The 17718-nt window shown below is 43.1% G+C and overlaps 1 protein-coding gene across 2 annotated transcripts; it reads left to right on the top strand.

Moving 5' to 3' along the window:
• The first annotated feature begins 676 nt into the window (after positions 1 to 676).
• On the top strand, positions 677 to 17311 carry NDE1 (nudE neurodevelopment protein 1). 2 transcript variants are annotated; one of them, XM_036392845.1, is made up of 9 exons: positions 677 to 791; positions 7670 to 7798; positions 8356 to 8509; positions 11587 to 11735; positions 12060 to 12196; positions 13044 to 13220; positions 13645 to 13736; positions 14736 to 14872; positions 15955 to 17311. In XM_036392845.1, exons 2-9 carry the CDS (start codon positions 7713 to 7715, stop codon positions 16046 to 16048), a joined length of 1026 nt encoding a protein of 341 aa, XP_036248738.1. In that variant the 5' UTR covers positions 677 to 791; positions 7670 to 7712; the 3' UTR covers positions 16049 to 17311. The 2 variants fall into 2 exon arrangements, with proteins under 2 accessions (XP_036248738.1, XP_036248739.1); XM_036392846.2 differs by lacking the exon at positions 677 to 791 and adding an exon at positions 3560 to 3599.
• Positions 17312 to 17718: the final 407 nt, after the last annotated feature.

The following is a 17718-nucleotide window of genomic DNA, read 5'->3' as shown; positions in this document are numbered from 1 at the left end:
CAGGGAGGGCTCAGAGCAGGGACCAGGCTCTGCTCCCTGGCCCAGCAGTGGCACAGGAGGAACGGGCAGGAACTGATGCCCGGGAAGTTCCACCTGAGCACGAGGAAGAACTTCTTCCCTGAGAGTGCCCGAGCCCTGGGACTGATTGTCCAGACTGGCTGTGGAGGCTCCCTCACTGCAGATATTCCAGAAATCTGCTGTTTGCTTATTTTAACAGACGTGTCTGACCTCTCTGTGCTTTCTCTGGGTGCCTTGGGCATCATTAGCTATTCCCCAAATCAGATGTACACAGCTTGAAAATACAAAGCAATAACTGGCTAACAAAAAAAAGAACAACCTTCTTAAGAACCCACTGGATTAGCCTTCTAAGAACTCACTGGATTAGGCATTAGTGTGTCTCCATCCCTTGACAAAGCACCTGAAGTCTGCTGGCCAAAGAAGCATCAAGAAAGCTGTGGGCATCCACTCAGGGTCACTGCTCTGTTGATGTGGTGGCAGTGGCAACTCACTGGAGGTCACTAGGCTTTGCTCATTTCAGGATTGTGTAACTTTCCACTGTGGTATTTTTCCTCTTGAATCCTTGTGTTGCTAATAGTGCTTGTTGCTAATAGTGCTTGTCTCAACAACCCTATCTCTATTTCTAATTTTCCTGTTCTTGTCTTTCTACAGACGCGGCTCTGGCTCACGGTTTAACAGCTCCCTCGGAAGGCTGGGCCAAAGTGATGCAGCCAATCCTGGCATCCAGGCTGGGCTTTCTCCTCAGCTGGTGGCTGAGCTCCTCAAGGAGGGAGGTTAGTGACAGCACAGGGTGGGATCTGCTTTTTGGTGCTCAGTGTCTTTTGATCATAATTGTGGTATTAGGCTAAGCTGGAATTTACTTGCACCTTGGCCTAAGAGACTGCAGGCATTAGGAAGGAGAAGCCCTTGTGACAAAGCTCAGAGCCACAGCCAGGCTTGCCAGGGTCACTGGTAGTGTCACTGCTGTGTGCCAAGGCTGAGAGAACTGCTGTGTTCTGTTCTGCTTAATAAACCAGTGCTATTAATGAGCATTTGACAGTTTCATCAAAAACGTGTCAGTTTGAGATATCAGGAGGTTTTTAAAGTACTGAGAATCTGTTTCTTGCTTAAGTATGTGAAAATCTGATTCTGCATTCTGCATATACAGATTGCAGAGAATTATATAACATCTTTAAATAGACAGAGAAAAAGGTTTTATTGCTGTTAAATATTTGTTCTTCAGTTAGAGCAATATTTCCATATGATATTCTAAAATGTTTGTCACATTTTATGGTGTCAGTAATCCATTTGAACAAAATAAAAAAGCGGTTCAGTAGTTTGTAATGACAATTGGTGAGCAGTTTCTGTTCCATCCATAGAGTGGGTGGTGGGGTGAGTTATTTAATTCTCTAAGAAAAGCAAATATTTTTCCCAAGATAAGTTAATTGCCAAAAGACAAGGTGTTACAACCTTACCAGAACTTAGAGTGGATAAATTTTTGTCCACTTAGTTTTTATGGAAGAATCAGTGTGGCCTTCTCATTAAAATAACCAGCACATGAATCCTAGCACCACAAAGATCTGCCAGTTATTAATTATTAATCAGCAAACTAAAAATAAATGCATAAAATAATTTCTCCTCCTCTGCTAATTTTGAAATAGACAAGTGTTCTCGTTCTTCTTGCAAACAAGGCACAGTGATTACAGTCACCTTTTTTAAGAATATTTATTGCTTTTGTACACTAGTGCTTCTGGTAGCGCCTCTGAGCCCCTGGCATTTGTTAGGGTGCTGTTTCACTGTTTCAGAATTGGATGAGAGGTTCTCAGCTTCCTCTGAAATCCAAGAAGTTTTGCTGTGTTTAACAAGTATTTCTAGGTGAGAAATATTAAAAACCTCAGCTGTACCTTTGTCATAATCTGTATAGTCATACTATCCTCAAAAATTTCCTTCAAGTGTCGAAGTAAAATGTCCTTTGTCCCAAACTTGTGAACAATGTATAATTTGTTTTAATTACTGGCAACATACTACAATAGCATATGGTTTATTTTCTGCGACTTATCTGATAATGAAAACATTCTTGGGTAATGATAGAACTGCAAATGCTATTAACCCAATTTTTTAAATGCCTTATTTAGTTTTCTCTTCATAGTTTTATGATAGTTTGTCTCCATTTACTTCTACTGAACATCTGAACTGAAAATATAGTTACTTTGCTGAATGCCTGACAAGAAAGTAGAATAGTTTTTGCCACCCTTCTCAATTAAAGTTATCTGAGTTATGGACAGATTCCTTCTAGTGCAATATTTATAGGAAAGCATCCATCCTCTCAGTTACAGTCCCAGCCTTACAGAGCCTTTGGGAGAGGTGTATTTCCAGTTTAGACAAGTGTTTTCAGAGCCAGGCCGTGCTCCAGGCCCGGTGTTACATCAGAGGTGAACGAAGCTGGGGCCGGGCCCCCGCACGTGGGTGCCCATCCCACTGCTCTCTGGGGCTGAGCTGCACCCCGTGACACTCGGTGACACTCGGTGACACGTGGCCCTGCCTGTGCGGGCCGCAGAGATACACGTGCGATAATTTGTGTTTTTGTTTTGGCTCCGCAAACAAATGAGCGAGTGTTTGTGTGCACGGGCGGTAGGAGCACACCTGGGGCGCTTGAGAAAGTCCCTCCTTGTCCCGGGTCCCTTCCTATCGATCCTGCCCAGGAATTCCCGGGCTGCAGCCAGCTCTGCCCCATGCCGCAGTTTCCTGCAATGGTGACATCATGCCGGGATGGGGATGCGAGACGTGTCTAATATTTCATAGACTGTGACACAGAAACCTGTCCTTGGTCGGGAAAAGGGCACTTTGGGCTAAAGATGTTGGACTGGCGTTAAAATTAGATAGCGGCGCTGTCTCGCTGCTTGCTTTTGCAGCAGAGGGCTTTTGAATTGAGCAAAAAAAAAAAAGATTAATTTTAAGGTCAATCATGACTTTAAAATTACGGTGCGTGCTGGTTTACACGCTTAACATCTCAGAAGATGCGGAGCCTTGTGCGTGTGACTGTAGGGCACTGAACATGGATGGGAGGTGTTTAGCAGGGCAGACGGGGAACAGGAATGGGAACGGGAACAGGAATGGAAAGGAAATTAGAATGAGATCAGGAACGGCAATAAGAACCAGACCGGGACCGGCCGCGGCCGCCGCCCCCCGGCGCCGTTTGAAAGTCACCAAAGTTTCCGAAGCGCGTTCCGGCGGCGCTGATTGGCCGAGCGCTCCGCCGCACGTGACCGGCAGCCAATGGGGCTGCGGCGGCGGCCGGGCCGGGAGCGGCGGTGCGGGCTCGGCGGGAGCGCGGTGAGAGCCCGGTACGGCCCAGGGCTGTGGGACCGGGACGGGACCGGGACGGGACCGGGGGAGACAGGGGACCCGGGACAAGGGACCCTGGCCGGCTGCAGCCCCGCGCGGACCTGAACCTCCTTCTGCTTCGGGAGTTGCTCGTGCGGGCGCAGGTGGGGCGGGGAGCGGAGTGTGGGAGCCGTGCCCGCTGGTTTAGCCCCCACCCGGGAATGGGACCGGGGAGCGCTGCCCCGCTGAACTCTTGGCTTGCAGCTGGAACCACCAAGGTCAGGCGTTCCAGCGCAGAACAGTGTACGGTTTCCTCAGGAACCACTGGAAAGCTGGAAGTTTGGGAGCTGGGCTGGTTACTGAGGAGGGGAGGGCTTTGCTGAATTCAGCCTTTTGGTAGAGAAGCCCCGGAGAAGCCGATAACTCTTTTCTGTGCTGGCTGTGGGATTCTGTGGTAATCCTGGTGCTCCCGTGACCTCTCCCTTTTCTTTCTCTTTTGTGGTGATTTTCTTTTGTATGGCTTAAACAAAAGAAAACAGGCCCATGTGTTACAGGAGGACCCTTTCAAGGGGAATATTTTAAGCAAATCTGAATTTCAAAGGATGGGAAAGCTACTTTTCGGGAGCAAAGAGCTGGTTTGTTTTGGTTTACATTTAGGAAAATAATGTCTAATAGGAGGTTCATCATCTCTGTCATGGATAATTCAGTAGTATTTGTGGTACGGTTTCACTTTTTTATTACAATATGAATTTCCTTGACTTGGACCATTAGGCATTGCTACAAAAGTAGGCCAGCATTGTTCACCGAACTAAATGTGTTGTGAAGAAAAAAGTTCAGTATCGGGGTCGTTTTGAGTTCTTTGTTCTAGGACTGAAACAATCTAAGTTGGGGCCCTCATGAGTTGGGGTGAATTCAGACTGATTCCCAAACTGAAGTTCCTTCGATAATTTTGTGTGTTGTTTTTCTTGATGCTTGCTTTTTCCTGAGGAATTTTGCAATTCTGCTCTCGCTGGTATGAAATTGTTTTCTGCAACGTTTATGCTGCCGTGTTTTATTGCAAAATTCCAGTCCCCACCCATGATCGCTTCCACTTCCTGCATGATGTGGAGCTTTGTAATGCCTGTGACCAGCGCTTGTGCTGCCTGCACCAGGCAGGAAGCCTGGCCAGATGTCTCTTCTGGCTTCATGTGTGCAAAAATAAACAAGGTGCAGCCAGTGTGTGCCTCTTACAGACTCTGACTTTCTCTCCTCGTTTTTTTCACCTTTTCCAGTGTTTAAAAAACCATTTCTAAAACTTCCTTTACCCCCCTTTGCTCTCCCTGCTTTTGTAGTGAGCCCAGACAACGAGTAGTTCCTGATTAATTTCTCTTCAGGCATTTTGCATGTTGTCTCCAAGCTGTTAAAAATCAAGGGGAGAAGGCAGCAGAGGAAAACCAGTCATAGCCCTACCCTTTCTAGGGCAGTTTAACAAGACTTACATGGCTTGTATTTGCACTCTTCTTAGACAAATTTCAGGAAAAAAAAAGTTTAAAAAGCTTTAATGCTTTGTCTGAAACTTGGAAGTTTTCTTTTCAGTTTCAGTTTGTATTTTTCATGTTTGGTTAGTTTGAAAATCCCAGCTTAGTTTGAGCTAAGATGTAGTGCAGGGAAGGAAAGTAACAGGTCTTCCTTGAATGTTGCAGCAAAAAACATGTGCCTGTGGCACAGGACATAGCCATGGCTGTGGAATAAGTACAGGTCCACTGACCTTCCATGTGTTTGCAGTTGAACAATTAATTTTAAATTATAAGTACTATTTAGTAATGTTGACCACGAAGCAGAGCGAGCTCTTAATGGATGAATCCTCATTGGGCCCACACCATAATCTCATGGTGACAAAGACATCCCTGGCTCTGAGGGGTGCAGCCCCTTTGTGCTCTGTGAATGTTCACGGGGTTCTCTTGGATTGTGTGGGTCAGTTAAGGAAAGTTATTCTCCTTGCAGCCCTACAATCTCAAAAAATGCCAATTACTACAGTCTTTTAGTTCTTCCAAAGTGTAATGCAAAAACTCAGGAGCCAGATCTGAGCATATTGAAGATTTTGAAGGTGATGGAAGCTGTCTTTTGGTTCCAAAGGATTTTTTGAAAGCTTTTCAGGGCAAGATGTCTTGCAGTTCATCTTTATCTTTCCTGAATTATTTTTGTTGCCTGTCCAAACACAGATATTTATTATAATGCTTGTGTCAGAAAAAATCCTTTTTGGATTTTTTTTCTTCACAAGTGTGCTGCAAGGATCAGCATGTGTGTACGCAGTGTACACAGTGCCTTGAGCAGAAGGACATGCTTATTAACATCAAAGGCACTTTCAATTCACTTAAAAATAACAGAGGAGATGTGACATAAACTATCCTAGGTCAAGAATGTTAATTGTGCTTGGTCATGATTTTCTTTTTAATGGGCAAGAGTACTATTTGGAAAATCACTCCTTACTCACACTCCTTTTCCTCTTTTTTTGCTCAGTGCATTCTTCAGCCTTGAGACCTTATGCTGGAAATGTATCAACACATTATACAGTGCTTTTGTTTGTTTGAAGGAACACACAGCTTTGGCTAAGGAACATTTTGTGTCAAACTCAGTTATAAAAGTTAAGGCTTAGTAACTTTTCTCCTGACCTGGCAACTCCCCTTTTAAAGAACACAGTAATTTCTGTGAGTGTGTTGCTGATACTGTGCACTGAGGTATGCAGGCACAGCCCCACTCAGCTGTGACGCTGCTTACTCCTTGCTCAATAATCTGGTAATTACTTGGGCTGTGAAGAGGAACTGGGCTTTGTGGCATTGCTTGGGTATGTAAGAATTGGGCTTTAGATTGCCAGACTGCTTTGAGTGCTTTTGTCCATAGTAGAGGTAAGAGCTACTTGGGTTTGTCTCAGTAGTTACGAAGTAGGTGGCTGTTACTCAATCCTGTTTATACCAGATAATTTTTGGAGAGGAAAGTCTTGACAGAGGTTAAAGAGATTTTCTTTTGTGGAGTTCAATAGATGTGCAGTGTATGCACATTTTCTTTAGCTAAGACATGCTGCTCAGAGGGTCTACTCCAGCATTTTATGAGTATCATAAATAAGAGTAGAAGACAGGGCTGACATCTAAGTGATGTCTTCAGCCATCCCTTCTTCTTTGTTCCATCAGAATTACCTCTAGGAAATGTTTTGCTCAGCAGAACTGGAATTGAAATTTGGTAGAACTTTGGAACTTGGTGTTTCTTCAGTCATTAGATTTCCATGATGCAGTTTTGTGACAACTGTCACTGTCCTGAATTGTTCAATTCCACCTCTATTTGCTCTTCTTGATCTTATTTGGTTTCTTATTTGGTATCAATTTGGTTAAATTGATAATGTCTGAGTGGAATCTTTGCCTCACCCAGGGCTGGACATGGGCAGATTATGCAGAACATTAGGTTTGATGTTTCTCCATTGTCAAGACTAACTAGTATGAAATGATATTTGTTGCTGACCCGTTTAACAGAGTGTCATGCACATCACAGGGCATTTATTTTATTTAATTGTAGGGTTTAGATACTTAAGTCCTCAAGTGGGAGTGACCAGCTTAAGGGACTTGATTCCCCTGTGGCTCTTTAGTGTGTCATTCCCATTTAGGACTGTGTCCTGTGACTGGGTTTGTGCTGGCACAGGGACAACTGGATTGTCTGGATTGCTGATATCTTAACTGCATACCTATCCCAGCCAGTGGTATCCTGCTAATACCTCTGGGTAGCTTTTACCCTCCCTTCTCCCATGGCTCTCTGAGGTATCCAGATATCTTGTAGCAATACTTGGATTTTGACAGTTCATGTTTAAAGTTGGGTAGCTTTGTCTGTGTTGACCTAGGAAGAAATTTTTCACCTGTCCAGAAGTTAAGTCCATAAAAAACTTATGTGTTCCTTTAAATGTTAACTCAAGAAATCAGAGTCTTGAGTACCTAATCTCTGTCTCTTTGAAGTTTCTCTTTAATTTCATGGTTGCTGAATTGCAGTGTGTTTGGTGCTGAAGTTGTGCCTGAGTCTTCCTTCCCATGTGTTCTCTGTGCACTGGCACAGTTGCAGCTCAGGTTTGGGGTTTGTGTACCCAGAGGTGCCAAAGGTGCTCACTGCTGGGAATGTGGTGTAAGCCTGCAGCAGCTTTGGGAGAACTGGGGAGATTTAGCAGGAATTCTTTCACATTGATGGTCTGTCTGACAGAGTCCTACAAGGCTGGGCTTTAGATTGGTCTCTAGGAGAGCAGTGACTGTGGGAGGAGGGGTGTTCTGCTCTGCAGCAAGGAGGATGAGGCTGCTCACTGCCTGAGTTCTCACACTTGACCGTTATTTTTCAGGGTGGGAAAATGAAACAGGAGTTTTAGACTTTGAGGACTCATTATGGAAGACTTAGAAGGACATCACTTCAGCTCAGTGGAAGAGGAAACCAAATACTGGAAGGAGTTGGCTATGAAATACAAGCAATGGTAAGGCAGTGGCTTCATTCCTCCAAGTGGTTGGATAAGGTGCACAGCACTTCATGCAAAAACACAGCTCTTTCATTGCTGCTTGTTTAGCTTGTTGGAGGATTGTTTCAATAGAATTGTTGAAGAAAATAAAACACTTCCTTTCATCTTTCTCTCTCTCCTTCACTTTTTGTTATTAATCAATAACAGCTTTCTTTATATTTCCAAATAAATAATAGAATTAAATAATGGAGTAAATAATAAATAAATAAAATGTGAGATGGCAGTGGACAATTGACAAACTAAAGAGATGCCACATATCCTCAACATCTACAGTGTGAAAACAGATTCTGGGGTTTTTCTGTTTATTTGGACTTCTTTTATTTCTTTACCAGTTTGTTATGGGGTTCCCATGCATGGCAGGGAAACGTTTGCATGTTTCTCTCTTCCTATTGAATACAGAGAAGGGCATACAGCCTTCTGTGCTCAAGAGCAGTGTTGTTTTTACCTCGAGTGTACAAGAGATGTTGTTTCCATTGTTCATGATGATGAGTTCTGTTGCTGGAATTTCTCTCCAGTGCTGAGAATACCCAGGAGGAACTGCGTGAGTTCCAAGAGGGGAGCCGAGAGTACGAAGCTGAGCTGGAGGCTCAGCTGCAGCAAACAGAGTCCAGGAACAGAGACCTCCTGTCAGAAAACAACCGCCTGAGGATGGAGCTGGAGTCAGTGAAGGTCAGAGCTGCTGGTGCACGTGAGCTGCACATCCTCAGGGCAGGGGGGAGCAGGGCAGGTGTTTGCAGACTCTGCCCCGTGGTGTCACCTGAGCATTGCAGAAAAATGGATCAGAAGACTGCAGAAAGGAAAGTCTTGAAAAGTAAAGAAATGTCAGCCTGTTGTCTGCTCTGAGGATTCTGTGTTCCTTGGTAGTGTTCCTGGAGCCCTGTTCACAGGTTGTGGCTGTGTGTCAGGATAGATTTCAGATGGGAGAGAATTGTCCACAGTGGAGTGGAGACTGAGTGTGAACACAAGAGAGCTGCTGTTCTTTTCCTTCTTCCATCTATTTAGTGCTTTTGTTCATAGCTTTCTTGCTGTCTGCATCATGCAGTCACAGATAATATTGCAGAACAATCAAAGTACAAACACTGCAGCTGTGTTTTTGCATTACATAAGGAAACTCAGTTTAAAACCCTTTTTACATAGTTGTGTATTTATTATCTGACATTTCAGATAAGCTGGGAAGCAGCAGCTGGTGGGTAACACATAGAATTGAGAGTCATAAAACAGTTTCAGTCCTGGTTTTGTTATTGAATCTCTCTGTCCTTAGGGAAAAATGAATTTTTCTTTTTGCACTTGGTTAGCATTCTGTGAAAATAAGAACCAGCAGAAAGGCATTAACTTCCAGAATTATAAAACATAAAGAATATGAACTTATTGAGATGGGGCTTCTAAACACAGTGGCTAAGGAACAATGAAGCTATCTAGAGTATGAAGAGATGAGATGGTGCTGTGCTGATTGACAGGTTCAGGAAATACTGGTAAGTTCTCTTAAACTTGGAAAAAAATCACTGAAATTGGTGTGACTTTTTAAAGTTCGAATTTAACCTTTTGTTTACAGATAAGTTACAGTCACCCAAGAAATACTACACTGTGTTTTGTAGGGCTAGCTCAGTCTCTGTGGAAGCAGAGAGTAATGTAATTACACTTCTTCTATTCAATTGGATGCAATAATAAGCTAATGGGAGTGAAGGTATTTGTATAAGTGATTAATCACTGGATGAATCCAGATTTGCAATGCCTTTTGTTTAAACTGTTGTCCAAATTACTGTCTTAAGGAAGTACTCTTCTGTTCCAGGCAGAAGTCCTGTCACTCTAGCACTAGCTTAGCCATTTCCTCCACTCCCTGCTTTTTGATAGCAAGACTTCCAAGACTTGTTTCATTGTATTTATGTTGCTTTAATCCTTGTTCTTGTTGTAGCACCTTAGAAATGTTAGATGTTGTGCATGTTGTATGCAGTATTGGTCTGCTGTTCCAGGTAGCCACATAAACCCATGGAAGCTGGTGGGCTTGGGGAGAAGACAAAAATTTTAAAAATAAAACCCATAGTTCATTTAATAGAGGAGTGTGTAGATGATTTTCTTTCTCTAGAGTAGCTGGGATGAGAGGAAAGGCCAGTGAACCAGGCAAAACAGTGAGGAATGAAAATAGTAGGAAGCAATACAGAGCCTCAAAAAGTGGAGGGTAGCCATATTTTAGAAAATCTGAAATAATTCTTCCCAGTAGATAACTTTCTTAAAATACATTCTGCTTGAAATAAACCATTCAACAATTGGCTATTCATGCAGCCTGAAAACTGCAGTAACAGCCTGCAGTGAAGGAACAGAGCCACCATTGAGGGCCAGATCAGCTGATAGTTTATTACAATTGGCTAAAAACAAAGACTCAGACCTTGCAGTTCTGGTCTTTTATCTGAATCAATTCAAGAGCAAAGCATTAATCTCATGAAGCTATTGAGGAGCAGTGTTAACTGAGCCCATCAAGGCTTGGGATCTGCATCTAGGTCAGCACCAGTGAACTTTGCCAGGCCCACACAGCTTGTGGCTCTGAGCTGACCAGCCCAGTGTGTGTGCCTGCTCCCCCTCAGAAATCAGAGCTCACACTACCTAAAACTGATGGGAATGGTGTTTTGCAGGGTTAGTTTAGAGAGTCCTGAGAAACTAACTGAAAGTAATCTGCCTTTTGGAGCTTAGAGGCTCTTAACTGTGTTTCAGAGGTTTGGAATTACAGCAGTGTCACCACACTGCAGTCAAATACGGATTTCTTAGGTCAGGATGGATATCTCTTTCCCTCTTCCTTGTCTGTGCATTTCATGTGCTAAAATAGCTGTCTTCACATTATCATTCACACTAGACTACTTGCCGTGGTTTTCAAATTCCAGTGCATGGATTTGTTTCCAGTGACTTCAAGTGTTTTGTACTTGAATTCTGTCTGGAGAGCACTTCAGGAATGTTGCTTACCCAGCAATCTTGGAATTTCCAAAAAAACCTCTGGCATGTTGAAGTGGTCTGGTAGCAAGGTGGTTGAGTATAAAGCAATTTAATAGTGTGCTCTGGAGCTTTCCTTGTCACATGGGAAAGCTTTCCCATGTCACATACTGTGGAACTAACTCCACATTTAGTGGCAGTGCAGGAGAGAGATCTGATGTGGCAGCTAAGATTTCCTCCCTGCCTATGTCTGTCTTAAATGTACCCTTGTATGTGTGGTGTAGAGGGAGGCAGAGTTTGGTTTAGGTTCCCAAAAGTGTACTTGTACCTGAAATGTTCTAGAATTCTGAACCTGCTTGGGCCTAATAAAGCCACATGGACAGTGCAGAATCTTGCTGATTCCACAGCAGCATGTAACAGGATCACACTTGGAATTTTCTTTATTCTTCTTACTTTGGCTCTTAAATATTGCCTGCCTTCATATTAGGGTTGAAAATAAGTGGCTTCTCTTGTGTGCTTTGTGTATTGCTTAGAAACTGTGCTGAGTCGGGCTGCCTGGGAGAGGCAAGGAAGGGCCTTGTGCTGTGAATGTTGGGAGCTGTTCCCCAGCACTTTTGTTTGATAAGGAGTGGTGGGAAGAGCTCTTGCTGCTGGCAGCCCAGAAATGTGTGAGCAATTGAATTTTTTGGCATTTTACCATACATAAAATGGTGTTTCTCAAAAATTTCAGAGTGTCTGTCTCTGCCTTTCAAGGAGCTCAGACAATGCTGCAAAAAGAGAACATGTTGCTAAGTACCTGATGTGCTGTTTGATTTGCCTTTGAGTAGGAAAAGATTGAAATGCAGCATTCAGAAGGATACAGGCAAATCTCTGCGCTGGAAGATGACTTGGCACAGACAAGAGCTATTAAAGAACAGCTTCAGAAATACATTCGAGAACTTGAGCAAGAAAATGATGATTTGGAAAGAGCAAAAAGGTGATCTGCTTTTTTTTCCACCTCTATTCTGTCCTGCAAGCATGGTGATACTGTGCTCTTTGTGGCACTGCTTGTTAGCATTGCCATTTTGGACTGTCACTTGTCTAATGGTTGTGTTGAAGAGATTTGTTGCAGATGGGCAATGTGATAACTTTTTTTTACCTCTTCTACTCCCTCACTGCACTCTTTCATATATTACAAGCTAAAAAAAAAAAATGAACCAAGACAAACCAAACAAAAATGCAAGTGTCCATTTTCTTGTGAGAGAGGGAGTCCTTCTACCTTGAGTCTTCTGGTGGTGACACCTAATGCACTCTTTTTCAGAGCCACTATAATGTCCCTGGAGGATTTTGAGCAACGTTTAAACCAGGCTATTGAAAGAAATGCTTTTCTGGAGAGTGAGCTGGATGAGAAAGAAAACCTGCTGGAGTCTGTGCAGCGCCTGAAAGATGAAGCTAGAGGTTAGACAGAAGTTATTTGGATCTTTTCCTTTCTCTTCCACTGCCTTGTAGCTGTTCAGTCCTCTCCATCTGCCTTAGAGCTGGGCTTTTAACTTTGCTTCTTTAAAACTTGGTATCTGAAATGTAGAAACAAGTAAGGAAACTGAAGAACATTCTGCCCCCTCCTTGAACTCCTGACATGATTCCAGAGCACTCACAGAAACAAAAGTCTGTTCCAGCCTTCTCTTAATCAGGGCTTCAAGGAGTTGGGCCAGTCCAGCTGGGGCATGTGCTGGTGTGGCTTCCCACGAAGGTCAGCTTTAATACACATTAACCTCATTGTTTCCTGGGCTGTGGGAAATGGAGCCAGTGAAGCACTAGTGGGGAAGTAAAAAAGGAGGGCTGTGACTGACTTCTGGTTGCCTTGGAATGCACTGGCTTTTTGCTATCTGTCAACAAGGCTGGGTGAGAAGAGAGAGACCCTGGAGCTGGATGAACATCTGTTTTCAGATCTTGGATTCTGTGCCCTTGAGTGGTATCCATAAACTACAGCCAGGTTGTGGGACAGAAGTGCTCTGTCCCTTGGCTAGATAATGATGTGGCTTCAATCTGGCCTCAGCTCAAATTTCCTTCATGTGGAAACCAGGATAGAAAGGGGTACAACAGATAGGATCTCAACCTTGCAGGGAGCCAGAATGTAGTCAAGGTGTGCCAAGTTCAGATATGCCTGGAGTAATGTTTTACAAGGACAAGTGACTTTACCTCACTTCCATGAAGAGAAAAATCTTTTGACAAAAGATTACCTTTTTTGGTTTTTATCTTGGTGACTGCGTACTCCAGCACTTGCTTTGTGTTGCTTACTTCACAGATCTACGACAAGAGCTTGCAGTGCAGCAGAAACAGGAGAAGCCCAAAACACCAATGAGAGCTCCCCTGGAAGCAGAAAGAGCAGACACTGCAGTTCAGGCCTCCTTATCTGTGCCCTCAACACCTGCAATGCGCCGCACACCCATCAGCCTTCCCACCCCTGGGACCTTTAGGAGAGGTGACTGGCAGGGAACCAGCTCACAAATACCATTTGATGCTCTTGTTTTTGCTATAGTTTGCTCCCTTCTTTTCATTCCTCCTTTAGCCACAGAATCCAGTGTGTAGTGTACTGTCACCTAAATCAAATCACCATGGTCTCAGTATTCACAGACTGGGATATTTTAGGAGTTTATTCATAGTCTGTTCATTTCCAATTGACTTGAACTGTCTGGAAATAATGAGGGATAGGATGAGCATTTGGGACTTTGTATTAGTTCAGAACTGTCCCAGAGATGTTGGTCTGATTAGGGGAAAGGTTTTAAAAACCTGTGTGATCTTTAATCGTGTTCCTTGAATCATCTTCTCTAAAGACAGTAGGGTCAATTTTTTATTTTTTTTTTTTTTTCCATGAGTAACATATCCTTCTTTAACCTGCCCTGCAGGTCTTGAGGACAGTTATGGTGCAACCCCTCTCACACCAGCTGCAAGAATATCTGCACTTAATATTGTGGGAGACTTGCTGCGAAAAGTGGGGGTGAGTGATTACCTGCCAGGCAATGCTTTTGGAAAGCTGGAGCTCCTGGAAACTGCAGCCAGTACTACTGTTCAGAGGAGACTGAAAAGAGTCTTTTGCCCCCAGGTTAGCTAAGTGTGGCCTTGGTCTTGGTCTGGACTTCAAATGTTTCTGACCAACCCCCAAATAAAAATGGACCATGCTTGTTTTTCTAAGTTCTAATCCAGATAGGGATAAGATCTCCCTCTATGAATTTCTGGAAGTGCAAGTACAGAAAAAATACGTCAGCATGAGTAAATTGAGAATGGATCTGTTCCTGTGAAAGGCAGAGAAGTTAGCAGGCTGATACCTGCTGTCCAAAAGGCTTCTGGTGAAGTTTGCCTTAAGAGTCCAGTGGTCTTTTGAGCGAGGCCTAATGTCCTGCTAAGCTGTAGTTTGACATTTAAGGTAATGCTGGTGTTGGGAAGGTTATCCCATGACTGGTGTTACCCTCCTTATGCCTTGGTGCTGTGTTGTTGCAAACATTTGTATGGGGCTTTGATGGGCTGAGCTGCAGAACTGATACAGCCAGAAAGCAATTCAATAAAGGTGGAGTGATCTAGAATGGGAGCATGTGATGGAGAATAAGATATCTGTGGCTCATTCCCTTTGGTGTACCACCTAATACATGGGTAGGGAAGCTGATAGCTCATATGAATGTTTAGTAATCTAAAAATTTATGCCTGTAAGAAAGATGTAAAAATCTCTCTGAGGAAAGTGAAGATTTTGTGTTCCTGCTGGTGAAGAGCATCAGCTCCCTAGAGAAACAGAGATTCATCTTTAGAGAGATGACTGTTCATCTCTTCACAAATTCAGCGCTCATGTGGCACTGGGGTCTAGCAGGTTCCTCTACTGGACAGCTCCCTCTTAAATAAAGAAAAATACCCCAAACCCACACACTTCAGTGCCATTTTGGTGTGGCACTGCCATCTTCTGAAAGAGAATGGTCAGCCTGACACTCACCTTGTCTGTTTACTTCAGGCTTTGGAGTCCAAGCTCGCATCCTGCCGAAACTTTGTGTATGACCAGTCTCCAAACAGACCTTCAGTGTCCATGTACATGAACAGAGATGTCCTGGAAACACGCCTGAGTCCTCATCAGCCTCTGTGTGACACAGGGTGAGTGCTGGGCTCTGCTGGTGTCTTAGTGAGACTGTTGATGTTGGAACTTAGGGATTGATATTTATTTGTTTTGGTAGAGACATTTTCAAAGTATGTGAAATTCAGTTATTCAGGATTATGATTTGAATGTTTCGGGTCAGTTTAAAATTCAGAGTCACTAGCTGCTGAAATTCAAGGACTGCAATCAAGTTTTGAATACCTCAAATCTGGAGCAAGTGCAAGATGTATTTTATTATAAATCAGTGTTTAAATAGGACAAAGTACAACAGTTCTTGCTTATTGGTTCAATTTATTTTATGCTTTATGTTCTTGCACAAGAGATGTCTCAGGAGTGTTATGGCATGTAGGGAGACTTCCCTTATCATAATTAAGATTGTCACTTATGGGAGAACTGGAAAAAAGTTGAATAGTGGGTCAACTGAGACTGCTTTAGAGTTGCTAAGATGTAATTTTAAGTAGCTGCTGACAAGAAATTACCTTACTCAATGTACACATTTCTCTGAATGTTTGAACCAGTTGTCTTTTTTTAATCAAAAGAAGAAAAATCAGCAAGGTTATTGCAAATTGCCATTCAGTGTCTGCTTAAACTCTGCCAATCCTGCACTGCACATTCTTTAGGTTCTGTGTTTAGCTAAGTGAAGTCTCTATAGTACACTTGGTTTCAGACTTAATTATTTAGCCAGACCCTTGTGCTGGTTTGTCCTGGTACCCAGTGCCCAGTGGTGTTGTTTAGAAGGAATGTTCCATGTTGTACTTGCTCTCCTAGCCTGGGGAAAACCCTCATGAAAGCTTCTGCAAGAAAGCCTCATATATTTACATATGCATGAGCTGATTATCTGTCTGCTGCTGCAATGCTAAACTGAAATTCTAGCACCTGTAAAAGATAGTGTTCATTCCTCAGAGGGAAATGGAGCCCTGTGTTACAGTGAAAGCTCAGCCCAGTTAAGGAATGAGTTCATGCAGTGCTCAGAGTGCTGTTCTCTCATCTCAGCTGAGTGGTTTGTTCTGGAGGTGAGCAGTTATTCTGAACATGGTTACACTGAGAGAGAAATGCCCTGACTTCAGTTTTGCACTTGCAGGTTGGTGAAACGCCTGGAGTTTGGAACGCGGCCGTCACACGTTCCAGGACCCGTGAGCCATCCCTCACAAAGTGTTGTCAAGATGCTGCTATGAAAAGCCTGGCTGGCTTTGGGAAAGGAGAAGAAATGTGTATTTCAAACTTTAGTTTTAAAGAGAGTATCAATGAGCAAGAAGACAGCAGTGTCAGGGTAGGTGACAGCTGAACAAGCAGTCACAATTGGCAGTGGCTTCCAGCGTGGCCTCTGGGCAAGTTCTGTGGGTGACAAGGTGTGACAAAGCAATGCTGACTGTGTGAGTGCAGGACTGGGAATTCCTTCCTGCATCAGCTACTGTAAATAGCTCCTTGAAGGTTGCTTCTTTTGACACTACCAAAGCAATTGTCCTGCCTACAACACAGCAATATTCACTATGCAGCTCCTCAGGCTTTGGCTTTTGGTGTTAATACACCACCAGTTCTGGCTGGAATTCTGCTTTCTACCATGGGTGTTGTGTGCTGCAGTCAGCCAAATTAAAGAGCTGTTTTTATGTGGTGAAAGGTGTATTTCTGCAGGGAAGCTGCTCAGCTCCCCATGGGCTGTTTGCTGACCAGAATGTTGCTGCACAAAAACCTGCCTCTGTAGTGGCAAGATGTTTCTTTAAGCAATGATTTCTCATTCAGAACAGGTCATGGTTAAAGGTGAGATATGTCTAGTGCTGAGAGTGCTCAGGAGATCCCAGAGCTAATAGCATGCATACTTTTATTATTTTTTTTTAAACCCCATAGTGGCTTATAAAGCCTGGTGGTTGTAGGAGGCCAAACCTGATCAAGCTTCTAGTTCTAACATCTTGATAGGTGGGTTTTACTGCTTTACAAACCTCCCTTCACTAAGGTGCCTTGGGTGTTAGTGATTTTTTATTTTTCTATATGAATATATCAGCTGTTACTAGTTTAGAAATGCTTTTTTAACCTGAAAAGCCCTTTATGCTAGAGAACTGTATATGGGTTTTTTAATATAATTTTACCCCCTGTAGAATATTACTGCATTTATTTTTTTAAATGGAGTAGATTCATTCCCAGTGTTAATGTATTTTATGGAAGCCTGTACTTGCAAAAGTAACCATGACTAAACAATTTTTATGGATTTTTATTGTGGCAGGGGATGGAGGGAGCTTACTTGACAAAAGAATACATAAATGGGTTTGATGTTTTGGGTTTTTTTTTGTTTTGTTTGTTTGTTTTTTAAGGAAATGCTGTGAAAAGAGTCACTGAGGCATCTATTTCTCTAGAATATGTAAATCACAGATGATTTTCATTTCTCAGTCCACCTATGAAGTTGGTTAAACTGGGGAGTAGAATAAAGCTTATTTTGAATTTGAGTTGTTGATGCATTTTGAGTTTTTTGGCAAGTTATTGCTGTGGTTTATACATGTTCAATTTGCTGGTTCTGCTCCAAGCATTGGTGCTTAAGACCATTTAATATGAAGTCTGACTTGCTTGTCTTCTTGTTCCCACCCATGCAGGCTCACAGAGTGTGTTGACAGCCAGCTCTTGAGCATCTTTACAGCTCTGTGCCTGATCAAGCAGTGATCAAGTCTTATCCAGTAACTGCTAACCCCTCTCTGCTCAGCTTGTCATCTTTATTGCTCTAAATGGATTCTTCCTTTACTTTTTCATGAGGAGAAAGAATTCTCTGGGCTCTGGTTCTGCTGGCTGAATGGTGCCAAGTCTGAATCCCCAGTTCATGATCTCTGCACTTGTGAAACAATGCTTAGATTTAGAAGAT

This window comes from Molothrus ater, chromosome 16 (assembly GCF_012460135.2).
Source record: "Molothrus ater isolate BHLD 08-10-18 breed brown headed cowbird chromosome 16, BPBGC_Mater_1.1, whole genome shotgun sequence".
Lineage (NCBI taxonomy): Eukaryota > Metazoa > Chordata > Aves > Passeriformes > Icteridae > Molothrus > Molothrus ater.
Note: the sequence above shows the minus strand (reverse complement) of the source record. Positions and strands in the feature narration are given on the sequence as shown.